The following is a 14,566-nucleotide window of genomic DNA, read 5'->3' as shown; positions in this document are numbered from 1 at the left end:
TTCTTCAAATGCTCCACTGAGGCCCGGTTTGGAAATGGCGGCCCGTCCAATTTCGATCAATGGCCATTTTGTATATTTTCACAGTGTTTTTTGCATTCAACTGACTGTTGTCGGAAGGTCGTTTCACCTACAGCTACAAGATTCTCTGGGCATATGTAGCAGGTCAAGGCCATGAAGGCCGACAAGCGTAGGGCGAGGACCCGTCCATCGCCGCTTGCGGCTTTAATTTATTTTAAATCTTCAAGTAGATTTCAGGAAATGACCGAGGTGTCTGTTTGTAGCTGATCGAGGAGCGGGCGCAGCTTGAGTCGAGGCTTCAGGCGGAGACGGAGCTGTGCGCTGAGGCCGAGGAGATGAGGGTGCGACTGGAGGCCAAGAAGCAAGAGCTGGAGGAGGTGCTGCATGAGATGGAGTCCCGGCTGGAGGAGGAGGAGGACCGCAGCAACGCCTTGCAGCAGGAGAGGAAGGACATGGAGCAGCAGCTACAGGTTGCACACCATATTACTGCTATTACATGAAAAAAAAAAGTAGCAACAAAAATAATAAAAGTAAGGTTAGTAAAGTAAGAAAACCACTAAAAATCAGTCAAGCAATTAAGATTAAAGACAAGATGAATCAACTGAAACAAGAATAGCTACAGGTAAAATACAATGAAACTGAAAACTTAGGGGGCTTTTTTTGTGTTATTCCAGGTTGCAGGTGCACAGTGAGTAAAGTAGAGGAAGTTTAGCAGGAGTAGCTGCAATATAATTCAGCTGCCTACTTCAGCTTTATAACAATTTTATAATTCCATAAATTATATATAGAAAAAATGAGGATTCACTTCTCATTTATTTTCCAAAATTGAAACTCTCTGTGACTGTTAGTCACAGCTGCGCTGTTGTTTTTTTGTTTCTTTGTTTTTTACCAGAAACTCACAATTTGTTTTGATTTGTTTTGGCAATTTTTTAAATGAGAGCAGTAGAATAAAGGGCCTGAAGAACTGAAATATCAGGAATTTAGTCTAGATTTGGTCATGTTCCCTGAATATGTCACAAATGAGTAGGTTAAGGACAACTGTAAAGTTAAAAACCAACAATTTATTTTTAGTTTTTTTTGCCAAACATCATGTCTTTCGGGGATAACTTTTTGGAGTTTAGAGGGTTAAAATACAGCAATTGTACCCAAGTGTACCCATTGTGGTACATACTAAATTATTACTAATATATTACTAATATTACTATAATATTACTAATGCATTTTTAGTAACTGGGTAAATAAATGGATCTAATATTGATAGAATTTTCTCCTTATACCGTTTATATTTGTTACATACTTTTACCGGAGCCATGAATTGTTGCCTCACTGTAATGTTGCGCTGCAGATGATGGAGACCCACATAGCAGAGGAGGAAGACGCTCGGCAGAAGCTGCAGCTGGAGAAGGTGGCTGTGGAAGGAAAGGTGAAGAAACTGGAGGAGGACGTTCTGATCATGGAGGACCAGAACAACAAACTGCAGAAGGTATAAAAGGCCAGTTATGGTGGAGTGTTTCATACACAGTTCGTTCTATATTCATGAACCTTCTTATGTCTGTAGGAGCGAAAACTCCTGGAGGAGAGGATGGCTGACATGAGCTCTAACTTGGCCGAGGAGGAGGAGAAGTCTAAGAATCTGACCAAACTCAAAGCCAAACACGAGTCCATGATCTCTGATCTGGAGGGTCAGTAAGCACTTATCTCACTGAAATCCATTCAGTTTGACTCGATAATATTGACTTCTAATCAGATATGTAGAAGATTTCTAGGCTTTACTAAATATTAATTTTACAATCTATCACTCTGAATACAAACAAGATACACATGAAAATACATACAGATGAAAAAGTTTAAAGCATTGCCCAGAGGAGGAGTTGGAACTCTTCAGCCTCCTTTGAAAAATGCATGATTATCAAATTTAGACAGTAAAATTGAATTTTTACATGTGTGAATTCTGTTTAGTGAACCAAATAGTCCAGGTTATCTTGTACTTGTTATCAAGGTATCTAGTGATTTTAATTGCACATGCTTTGTTTTACTTGGTGTGTCCAGTGCGCATGAAGAAGGAGGAGAAGGGTCGTCAGGACATGGAGAAGGCAAAAAGGAAGGTGGAGGCTGAGCTGGCCGATCTGCAGGAGCAGCACGCCGACCTTGAAGGTCAACTAGGAGATCTCCGAGGCCAGTTTGCGGCCAAGGAAGAGGAGCTCCAGGCCACACAGGGCCGGTGAGAGGGACTATGCTGCAGATGATGCTTGTCATAAGGAAAATCAGTAATTTATAGATTAATTAGCTGTTCATAAACTATTATTTGTAGTGTAGGATTGATGTAAATGCATTGATGCAGAAATAAGGAGCAGAAATGTTCTTCTAGCCTAGAGATTATTCTTCTCAGTACTCTAGGCCATTACTGAAACATGCGTAGACAAAAACAAAACACCTGAAATTAAATGGATATAAGAATAATGTTCTAAACACAAACACAATCATTATCTTCCTAACAAATTTCTTTCGTGTCCACAGCTTGGAGGAGGAGAGCAACCAGCGTGGGGCAGCTGTGAAGCGGGTTCGAGAGTTGGAGACTATGCTCTCAGAGCTGCAGGAGGATTTGGAAACAGAAAGGGTGGCGAGAGGGAAGGCCGAGGCAGCTCGACGGGATCTAGGGGAAGAACTTAATGCTCTACGCACCGAGCTGGAGGACAGTCTGGACACGACTGCTGCCCAGCAGGAGCTACGGTCTGTATCAGCCAATGTAGCCCACATACACTGTATATCCTCTGAATGAGCCACATGAATTGATGTATTGAAACTGGCACTAAATCATAAGGGTTTTACTATTTATGTAAAGACTTACATGAGTAATAAGAAGGGATTAGAATGGATGATAAAATATTAAAATGGAAGATCAACAAAAAGCTAAAATAGAAACCTGTAAAAAGCACAATGAACCTTCAGAAAAATTGGAGAATGCTGACAAATACAGTAAGTTGTCACAACTTTAATTTAATAAGAGACAATCGCCAACAAAACAGTTTAAGATTTTTCTTAACCACCTTGAAAAAAGATATTAATATACAATTGGTGTCTCATTATATTACATGCTTTCAGGAGGTGACCAGTGGTGTGTTTAAACACCAAGTAAACAACAGTGTCATCTGCATAAAACTTTGTCAGCATGTGCCTAGCTGCTGTAATCAGGTCTCCAGGGGATGTTATGGTTGTATGAGATGAGCTGTGGTGACGTGATGTTTGTGGTTGGCAGGGCAAAGCGAGAACAAGAGGTGGCCATGTTGAAGAAAGCCATGGAGGAGGAGGGACGGAGCCACGAGGCCCAAATCCAGGACCTGAGACAGAAACATGGCCAGGCTGTGGAGGAGCTCTCGGAGCAGCTGGAGCAATCCAAGAGGGTCAGCTCACCTAAATAACTCAAGAGCCTGTTTCTCATAGTCACAGCTATCTATTTGTTTACTGTCACTTTGCTTTAAAAATATTTAACAATTTGTCTGCGTGCAGGCGAGGGCCGGTCTGGAGAAAGCCAAGCAAGCTCTGGAGAAGGAGACGTCAGATTTGAGTGCCGACCTGAGATCCCTGGCCAGCGCCAAACAGGATGTGGAGCACAAGAAGAAGAAGGTGGAGGGTCAGCTGAACGACCTGAACTCTCGCTTCAACGAGAGCGAACGGCAGAGGAACGAGCTGACGGAGCGAGTCTCAAAGATGACTGTGAGTCATACAAATAGTAATTGATACCAAAGCATTTCTTAGTATATGAAATTTGTGCTGAATTGAAATATATATTAAACTGAAATGGTTCCATCAACAACACGGACAATTGAACAGTGAGCAAGTGAAGGATATCGGGAGATCATTTACAAGTTATTCCTGTTTTAATTGCCAGGACAATCTTTGCTGTGAAATGCAAGCTAAATAAAAGGCTATTAACAACACAGACTAATGAATAAACCCATGAAAGCACCAGTCAAATATCTTTATGTATTTCACAAACTAAGCTTAGAACTTACAAACGTACTTATCTAAAAGCACAAATTACTTAAACTATGCAAACATTTACTTATGGACTGATTTATTAAAGTGAAGTCAAAGAAATGTGACAAACCCATTTAGATGTGATGTTCTGAGACACAGAGCAGGCTGTTGGGAAATAATAGTTATGTTTGGTGCTGCAAAATACTCTCTAGTCTAAAAGGAGATGAATACTGGGAGTTAGAACCAGCGTTAATTGTAATGCCTTATTTAGATTTAGTTTTAATCTTTTGACGAAAACTTTAGTCATTAGAGTTGTTGTCGTTCTAGTGTAGTTCTAGTAGTCCCTCTGCTCTGCAATGACACAGCAGATGGACTCTGCTCAATAAATCCAGTTATCAGTTATCAGCAAACATTTTTCTTCAGTTTTCTTTGATGCCAATTATCACTGACTAAAATGGGGCCCGAAATTGTCATGTCGTAGAACGAATGACAGCTAAAGCTGTGTAGAATGATGATTTCACAAAATCTCATCACATGTGGTGTGAGCTCTGTGTTGAAGAGATAACACTACACACTCAGGATTACCATAAACTTAAATCTTTCTACAGTCTCTCTTTTTCTTGCTCTTCTCTGCCAGATGGAGCTGGACAGTGTGACCGGTCTGCTGAACGAGGCTGAAGGAAAGAACATCAAGCTGAGTAAAGACGTCTCCAGTCTGTCCTCTCAGCTCCAGGATGCCCAGGTGATACAGAGATACCACAGAGATACACTGCAGCTCACTACTGCGATTCATAAAGTCATATTATTTGTGTCTTCTTACCTGTGTTCTCATTGTTCTCCTCCAGGAGCTGCTATCAGAGGAGACCCGTCAGAAGCTGAATCTGTCTGGACGTCTCCGTCAGATGGAGGAGGATAGGAATAGCCTGATGGAGCAGCTGGAAGAGGAGACTGAGAGCAAACGGGCAGTGGAGAGGCAGGCGTCCAGCCTCAACATGCAGGTCAGTCTCTCAGTTCAGAGACCCATCAGGGTTGTTACACATTTAAATAAACAGCTGACTACTTGTAAAACTCATTTTAATATAATTAGATTGATCTGACTTGTTTGAAACGGCCAGCTGGTATTTCTCCTGCAGGATGACTAGTGCTGTGAAAAAAATACTCAACATCAGATAACTACATTGAAGTTGATTTTTGTTTATATAACTCTAAAGTCCATAAGTCAGTAACCTGGAACTGGATTACACCCTGTCTAATTCACCCAATGAAACACTTGGCTCACTGGTATTTCTCAACCTGTTTTTCTTTAACAAACCTCTGTGTAAAAATGTAAAAAAAAAATAAAAAACAGTCTTACATACTTGCTAGAGATCTATATAAGGGATGCTGAAGTGATAGAAGGATAACAGTAGCATCACGTAGTGTCGCTTTAAAAAGGAACATTACCTCCTGATATTTTGAATAAACACTGATGAAGAAGCCTGTTTTTATTACCTTACTGTCAAAGTTACATGATGGTGCAGCACCTGGGTTACAGTTTTAGTGCAGAACTGCAGTTTCTGAATACTCTGAGGATGTGTCACCCTTGAAGGTGTTCAAGACGTGTCCAATAAATTATGGCTTTTTCCAGATTTACAACTTAAGGAAGGCAGAAGATCTCACAGATGTCTTTAACGTGTCACTTCAGCTGAAAAACTAACAAAAACACAGGAGAGGGCTCATCTGTAGGCCACACTTGATAACACGACTGTGCAGCTTTGTGCAATAACCACAAGCACGTGATTGTAATTAGCAAATAATGTGCTGACTGACTTAGGTTTGGTAGGTGTTGCTCTGTGAGAAGTTACAGCAGCAGTGTGCAACATGTGGCAGTAAAAACATGGAATGTATCAGTGTACTTTATGTGCTTGGTTATTGTTATTCATTTTTAAGAGGTTACAAGCAATAGAATTTGAATATAAAGTATAGCTTAAACTTGGGGACAAAAACTCTAGATTTAAAACCTTTCTTTTAAGTTGTCCCCATTTCCCCCTCTTTCAGCTGTCTGACCACAAGAAGAAGCTGGATGAGATGTCGGGGACGGTGGAGATGCTAGAGGAGGGGAAGAAGCGTCTGCAGCGTGAACTGGAGTCGGCCAACACAGAGTACGAGGAGAAGGCTTCAGCCTACGACAAGCTGGAGAAGAGCCGGAGCCGGATGCAGCAGGAACTGGAGGACGTCCTCATGGACCTGGACAGCCAGCGGCAGCTCGTCTCCAACCTGGAGAAGAAGCAGAAGAAGTTCGATCAGGTCTGGCAGCTCCAGGATGGAGGGGAAATAATGTTCTGAAGGGTGATAGAGATGTACAGCCTAGAATACAGCAATTACATGTTTACAGTTCTTGAGATTGACAAATGAAGGCACTTTAATGGCATGTGAGTGCTACTCTGTCTTTAGGCAGAACTGTGTAAATGAATGTTTGAAACCCTTCACAATAACTGTTGTCAGACAAATCCAGTGTTCACTGAGCCTCCACCTCTGATCATGTCTGTTTTGTCTTTGTGTTCATCAGATGCTGGCAGAGGAGCGAGCTGTGTCGTGTAAGTTCGCAGAAGAGCGCGATCGGGCGGAGGCAGAGGTGAGGGAGAAGGAGACGAGGGTGTTGGCCGTGACCAGAGCGCTGGAGGAGAACCAGGACGCTCTGGAGGAGGCAGAGAAGACCATAAAGTCGCTCCGAGTTGAGATGGAAGATCTCATCAGCTCCAAGGATGACGTGGGAAAGAGCGTAAGAGGCAGCACGTGAACATGAATGAATGAAAGATTCTCGCAGGTTTCGACTCTGATTATTTCTGATCATTTGTCAGGTCCACGACTTGGAGAAGGCGAAGCGAGGCCTGGAGGCCATCGTGGAGGAGATGAGGACGCAGATGGAGGAGCTGGAAGACGAGCTGCAGGTGGCCGAAGACGCCAAGCTGCGTCTGGAGGTCAACAGTCAGGCGCTCAAAGCTCAGCATGAGAGGGAGCTGCAGGCCCGCGATGAGATGGGAGAGGAGAAGAGGAAGCAGCTCCTCAAACAGGTGGAGCATCACCGACTGCTTCTGTCCTTTTAAAATTTAAAGTCTAATAATGCTTTCCCTGTAAAGTTACTACCTCCTATTCTTTGTTCTGTCTAAACTATTTTACTATCAAGAGCTTCGGCTTCAAAATGTATCTGCACAAGCTAAAATCATGCAAACATATTGAGATTAGAATAAAAAGCAGTTTAGTGTGCATTAATCAAATTCCATTAACTGGAGGATTTTATCAGATTTCTCTAGACTGTTTCAAAAAAACACAAAACAAATGAGCACTCAGAGTGTAAAGTTTGAAGTCACAGTAAATGTAAACTTAACCTCGTAGAAAATGTAAATGTCTATTAAGTTAAAATCAACCTAAGATAAACCCAAAGCTGCAACTTTTCACATTAGAGAATTTTTGGCATTCTTACCTAAAAAAAAGACCCCAAAAAGTTGCTGACTAATTTGTAATTGTTCCAGCTCTAATCCACATTAGAAACACAATGTGACACTTTTGTCCCGTCTCTTTCTTTCTCTGTCAGGTGCGAGAGCTGGAGTCGGAGCTGGAGGAGGAGAGGAAACAGCGAGGTCAGGCATCCGCCGGGAAGAAGAAGCTGGAGGGGGAGCTGAAGGACATGGAGGACCAGCTGGAGGCCACCAGCAGGGGGCGTGAAGAGGCGCTCAAGCAGCTGCGCAAAATCCAGGTCAGCACACACACAAGTTTTATTTTTAAATGATCAGAATTTCGTGCTCGAAAGGCAGACTGATTTTTGGTTTCAGGCAGAACTTTATCAATTTGTAAGATCATCTACTGAATAAATAAAAATATAGATGTATCTCTCTTAAACAATGACCTCATTTTTTCTCGTTCGGACAGTTCCTATCTTAAAAAGATCTGATATGACATATTTGTAAAACCAGTTAAAACGCCACGGGGCCCCTCTTTGCTGTGCTCACAGGGCCAGGTGAAGGACCTCCAGAGGGACCTGGAAGACTCTCGTGCAGCCCAGAAGGAGGTTCTCGCCACAGCCAGAGAGTCTGAGCGCAGATCCAAGGCCATGGAGGCCGACATCATCCAGCTGCACGAGGTGAGACTGTGTGGGGTTTGTTGTTTCCCATCTTGTGTCATGATTTGAAAAAACATCCTAGCCACTGAAAAATCAGATTCTTACTGACCTTATTTCTTTTAGCTGCACGTGTAAATTGTAAATGATCTGTTTTGTTCGAATGAATTTATAGTATGAGCTTTGTATTATCTGTGTTTAGCGAAGGGATGTTCCTTTAGACTGTTAAATGACAAAGCTTGCTGTATACTTTATTTTTGTTATTGTTGGCAAATCCCATGAAGACACAAAACCATCCATGTCTTCATTTGTCTCGCAGTAGGCTGACTTTTATTATCAGCAGCAGATTCATCCACATTTACAGTGTTTGTGGCAGGAGGACGATGTAATAAACGACAGTGTGTGTTCATCGTGGATCATTGATGTGTTTTAATAGTTTTGGGAGCAACAGTAAAGCCCAGAGGAGTAAAGTTATGTATCAGGCTTTGGTGTTTTCATCCTGAATGACATCTCAAAAACTGACATCATCCTCTCCTTCCTCCATTCATCCAGATGTTGGCAGCAGCTGAGAGAGCTCGCAAGCAGGCAGAGACGGAGAGAGACGAGCTGTCTGAAGAGCTGGCCAGTAACTCCTCTGGGAAGTAGGTTTCTCATCTTATTAATATATCTACAGTTTTGTAGGTGAAGAGCACGAGTCTCATTGGGCGACACTGTACCCAACAGACCTTTATCCTACAGGGGGTTTTCAGTCATTACTTTTAGATACCTTGTTATTCATTAGACCTGATGGAAGAAAAGTCATGTTTTCCAGAAAGTAAAAACAATTATCTCCAGGAGACCCAGCTGATAGTTGCTGAGATGTGAATTAATTGATTGATTTATGAATTTAAGGTAACGTTGTTAAAGTCAACATGTTTTGCTGTTGCCACAATCAACTATTCAATTAGAATTTTTTGGATTTAAAGTTGAATATATGAATGAAATGTTTAACCTGATGGTATGAAAAGTCTGAGAATGTTCGTGGTTTGGCGTAATAATTGGAATGTCTTCATTTCTCCATCCTCCTCAGGTCGCTGCTGTCGGACGAAAAGCGCCGCCTGGAGACGAAGATCAGCCAGCTGGAGGAGGAGCTGGAGGAGGAGCAGGCCAATGTGGAGAGCCTCAACGACCGGCTGAGGAAGAGCCAGCAGCTGGTAGGTGCAGGGTGGAGGAGAAAAGGTCCACTTTGAACTTCAGTGTTATTGTTTTTCACTTAGTAGGAACTAAAAACTGTAAAGAACATGCATAACAAAATAATAATGGCTTGCAAGCTCAGACGAAACTAGCAGAATTGTTTTGGGTTCAATTTAGAGTTTTGTTTTCCTCTCCATCACATTACACATATGATGGAGACAAAATCAAACTAACAGGTTCCTCATCTCTGTGTAGTTGGAGCAGCTGGGAGGAGAGCTGACAGCAGAGAGAGCTTCCTCCCAGAGCAGGGAGGGATCCAGGCAGCAGCTGGAGAGACAAAACAAGGAGCTGAAGGCCAAACTGCAGGAGATGGAGGGGCAGGGCCGCTCAAAACTCAAGTCCTCCATCGCTGCTCTGGAGGCCAAACTGAGAGAGGCCGAAGAGCAGCTGGAGATCGAGAGCAGGTAACAGTGCATGGTGGGAAATGGAGTGAAAATGCAAAAGGGAAATTCAAACTCACATTAGCAAGTAGATCAAAAAGGAATACAGTAAGAGATGACTGTGTTATGTTGTGTAGAGAACGGCAGACCAGCGCCAAGAATCTGCGTCAGAAAGAGAAGAAGCTGAAGGATTTCACCATCCAGATGGAGGATGAGAGGAAGCAGGCGCAGCAATACAAAGACCAGGTGACTGTGATGGTGATGTTAGCCAAAACAAACTGGATTTATTATAGGTCGGGTCACATACCTGGGAATTAAACTGCTGGTCTGTTTTTCTGCTCTGTGCAGGCGGAGAAGGGCAACATTCGAGTGAAGCAGCTGAAGCATCAGCTGGAGGAGGCAGAGGAAGAGGCGCAACGTCTGGTGGCGGCCCGCAGGAAACTGCAGAGGGAGCTGGATGAGGCGACTGAGGCCAACGATGCTCTCAACAGAGACGTGGCTTCACTCAGGAGCAAGCTGAGGTAACAGGGATCCCTCCGAACACAGAGAGTGAAGAACAGACAAAACTGTGACCAGAAATGTGTTGGAGTGAGTGTAGGACAAAAATACATCTCAGCTTCTTCTTGAAACAAACCAGCTAAAAAAAGACATCTTCTTCTCTCATCTGGAGTTTAGACTGAGACTGATATTTTTCAGGCCAATTTTTTCTAAATAGATTATTTTCTGATCTAGATTTTTTTGGTGGGAGTTGCTGAGTAATGAAATGTCCGCCTTCTCTTGAATATATAATCCAAAAATAATTACGAAATCATGAACTGAGCAGCCAAGAAAATCCAGACCGTCTTAGGAACTGTTTTATTCAAGAACTCTTTTTTTCTACAAACTGCACCCACAAGCTGTACACAGAAGGAAGCGAGCATGTTCCCACAACAGTAGTGCAGGGTGTATAGTAAATACAAAAGCTTCAAATGTTAAAAAGAAATCTAATTCATTCATACCTCTACATTTTTACAATTAAATCCTTACATTTGTGTACTGCCTGAGTTAAGAGCTGTGAATAAGGAGCCTCGCAAAGGTCACAGAGACAATTTGTGACTTGCATTATTCCCTCACTTATTACCTACCTACTTATTACCTCCTTATTGAATTTCCCTTCTGGGATAAATAAAGTATTTTTCATTTCATTCATTTCATTTCACAATAAGCTTCTACTCAGTAAGGAAGGAATGTGAAGGAATTCAAATCAAAAACATTTCACTGTGACCTTTAGTGTGCTCTGTAAGTGAAAGCATTGTGATTTTAATTTCCTTTCCCTCCTTTCATGTCTGGCTGCTCCTGTTTCACACCCGTCTTCAGACACTCCTGATCTGCAAACTGTCCTTAAAGCTTCCTGGGAAAATTCTCTTCCTTAACAACCTTTTCCATTTTTTTTCATTTCCTTATCGCTCTCCTCCTCCTCCCTCCGGCTCTGCTTCAAGATTTCAGGGGCTTTAACTTTTACAAAAAAATAAAAATCTTACCTTGCAACAAGCTTTATTTTCCCTTTCTTCCTCTGTCCTGCTGACCCTCCTCTTCCTCCTCTTTTCTCTTCCTCCTGATGTGTCGGGTGTTCCCAGGCGTGGCGGCGGCAGCGGCGGCGGCAGTGAGGCGGTGTTCAGCAGCCCCAGTCCTCGGAGCAGCAGTGGCGCCGGCGGCAGCAGCAGCATCAGGAGCTTGGGGCTGGGAGGCAGCATCAGTCGGAGGAGCACCATCAAAGAGAACTCAGTGGAGATGCACGAGGAAGAGCCTCGCTCCCCATCTCCTCCTGCCTGCACCCCACCTCTGGAGGCCCACGAGGAGGCCTACACCTGCTCTGCCGACGAGTAGCTGGACCAGACTCTTTACTATGACGGGATTTCAAGTGAAGTGAGCTGTTCCAAAAATGTCTTTACACTTTATGTTTGAAAATTTCCCCTTTTAATAATAATGCTCCAAAACCACAGGACAGTCCTGGATATTTTAACAATTACATAATTACAAGCTATTTGAGGGGAATGTAGGTGGGGGAAAATAATTATTCCCCAAAAAAACAGCACCAAGAAAGTGTAGGCTACAAGTTACTGTGTCAAAAACACACAAAAATCAACACTCTCCCTACCACACTAATACCAATGTCATTCTCATAATAGTGTTCTATTTATTCTCTAAATTATTTTTGAACATTTTAAGACATATGATCTGTAAACTTTGTATTTTTCAAGGAAAAATGTCAAACCTCTGCTTGTTCCAACCTTTCAGATGTGAGAATTTGCTGCTTTTGAATTGTTGATGGCATAAAGAACATTATGTTGGCCCTACTTACTGACATTTTATATAAACAACTCACTTATAATTTAATCAGGAAAATATTCAACAAGATTTATGAGAAAAATATTCATTTGTTTAAATCATTTTACGTCACTTGTAATTCACTTATAGCTCTATGAAATCTTTTTTTTTGGTCCTGCCTCGTGACTCTTTCTGCCCTAAATATGCACATTCTTCTCAAATCATTGTTTTTTCATTTTAAATAACTTTTGATGCGCTATTTGTTCACCAGTTAGGAATTTTCCACCTTTCCATCTGAGAAATTAGTTTTTTTTTTTGTGAAATTGCTCCAAAAACTACAGAATTCCTACATAAACTAAAGTAAAGCTGCTGGATTTATCTAAAATCTAAAAGCAAGTTGATCTTAATTTCTGCCTTTGTGTATAATTTCTACATTTCTTTTCAATTTCATGCCAACCGAAGTTTCAAAATGCTTCAACAGACAGTACTGTCTACATTATTCCAGAGTTACAGTGGATACATTTAGTCACTATTTATATTATTAGCAGCTTCAATCCAAAAGTACCACCACCCTTCAGAAGTAGTGTATTCTCGTAGTTTAATCGTAGCAACTGGACTTGCTTGAGTTCCTTGAAGACGTTTCACCTCTCATCCAAGAGGCTTCATCAGGTGTGACTGACTAGTTGGGAGTTCCAGATACTTATATTCTTTCGGAGGCATTAACACTTGAAGAGAACACTTAGAGACTCAAGCAAGTCCAGTTGCTACGATAAAACTGTGAGAATAACCATGACTTGGATGGCTGAGAATCTTCTCAGACACTTTACCCACCTATGTTTATATCCCCTCACAACTAAAGCTAAACATAGCACAACTTCGGAGCCCCTCAAGTTTGGCAAATTCACATCCCCCCCAGACAACTTAACACCCATTCACACCTCAAGACAGACGACTCTAACATCTCCCCTCCAGTCAGAACTGAAGAAGCCTTTAAGATAAGAAATGCGTTCATCAACCAAACGCATAGCCCTTTATTTAGTACTTAAACATGAACCATCTGTATTTATCTTCAAGATTAAACAGTAAGAAATTGTTAGAAACTAAAATTAAGCTCTCAAGACCCATACAAGTCTGCCATTCAGTGTAAACGCTGCAATTAATTGAAAGTTAAAAGCATTTTGAATTACTGGAGGTTCTCACAACAGCTGAAAGAGCTGCTGACACATCACACAAGTTCACCCAAACCTCCCATCATGGGAGGTTTGATTTCCTTTGTTTGGATGTAACAACAGACAGTTGTTGTTTAACCGGCTGATTCCAATTGGTTTAGCTTTAATTAGTAAAATGACCTCTTTATTCAATAAAATAATTAGGAATTGAGCACAAAGGAAGTATGAATGCTGTAGATGTTAACTGTCTGGAATCAAATTATCAATTTGTCATTTTGTTAGGAGAGATGAAGCCAATAAAAATATTTTCAGTGTTTGTGGACTAATATAACTTAATTTATGTGAAATAATATATTTATATTTACTTCATATTCCAGGTAGTTTAAATAATTCCCATATATACAGTCAGTTTGTGCCTTTTAGACATCATCATTATGTCAGACACAGAGCTTACAGAGTTTAGGGTTGTATATCTTAGAAATCGTTGTTCTAAAGTAAATCTACTATAATCTAAATAAACATTCTAAACAGCTGCAGGAAATATATTCTCTGCTGCATAATATAAAGAACATTTAACCTTTTTTTTTTTTTTAGGTTGAAACTGTGTGTCCTAATCTAAATGGCCACAAGTGACAGATCTCCTTAGATGTTTTGTGCAACAAGAAAAATATTAAGATGAATGTATGACGATATGAAATAGGCAAAGAAACATCAATACAACAATTTAAATGATGATGACATTTTTAAATTTAGGTTTTTGTATGTTCAAATTCAGCAGGGAAATGTGTCACTTGTGGCCGCAATCTTTGGATTACAAAATAAAGCTGCAAAATTTTTGGAAAGCGTCTTTGAGTATCTTAAGAAGCGCTATATAAGTATTATGTATTATTATTATTATCAACATTAAAATGTGAATTATTTCAATCCAGAGTGTTTTTTTCATCTAGATGATTAGAAAAGTACGAGGATAATTAAGTCTGTGTTTAAGAGCATCCTGTTTTGTTTTTGTTTTTCTGAACAATTACTAGGTTTTTCAGAAAATTATACTCAGTTCTCTGTGATCAGAGCCTACTGGTGATAAATAAAAGGCACAAACTGGGACTAGTTCTTTATGCACTTCATTGGAGGGTTTGCAGAATATGTTAAGAGAATCTGTTTGCTTTGAAACTGAATGTAAAATTCTATTTGTAGCCCAGGTGTTTTATATACATTCTTGAGATTGTGTGATTTTAAACCTCACAGATACACAATATATACTTATAATAAAAGTGACGTGTACTACGACTGCTGTGGCGCAGGACTGTCTGCTTTGTGAACCAAAGAAGTGCTATTAAATTGCTACCAAACCATTACTTACTTGATGTCTGTTCACTCCCTGCAATGAA

At 41.0% G+C, this 14,566-nt stretch overlaps 1 protein-coding gene across 1 annotated transcript; it reads left to right on the top strand.

Annotated features, from left to right (window-relative positions):
• Positions 1–281: 281 nt before the first annotated feature.
• On the top strand, positions 282–14,533 carry LOC103376041 (myosin-11-like; the record flags this gene model as incomplete). Its single annotated transcript, XM_008306386.1, has 20 exons — positions 282–488; positions 1,364–1,501; positions 1,577–1,700; positions 2,068–2,239; positions 2,536–2,748; positions 3,275–3,419; positions 3,526–3,732; positions 4,634–4,738; positions 4,842–4,994; positions 6,034–6,282; positions 6,545–6,757; positions 6,837–7,049; positions 7,571–7,732; positions 7,988–8,116; positions 8,645–8,733; positions 9,162–9,285; positions 9,521–9,729; positions 9,843–9,951; positions 10,054–10,226; positions 11,062–14,533. Coding segments are annotated over 20 exons (3,144 nt in total), but the record flags the coding sequence as incomplete, so codon positions are not given.
• Positions 14,534–14,566: the final 33 nt, after the last annotated feature.

The sequence above is a fragment of the Stegastes partitus genome, unplaced genomic scaffold (genome assembly GCF_000690725.1).
Source record: "Stegastes partitus isolate 25-593 unplaced genomic scaffold, Stegastes_partitus-1.0.2 Scaffold3649, whole genome shotgun sequence".
NCBI lineage: Eukaryota > Metazoa > Chordata > Actinopteri > Pomacentridae > Stegastes > Stegastes partitus.
Note: the sequence above shows the minus strand (reverse complement) of the source record. Positions and strands in the feature narration are given on the sequence as shown.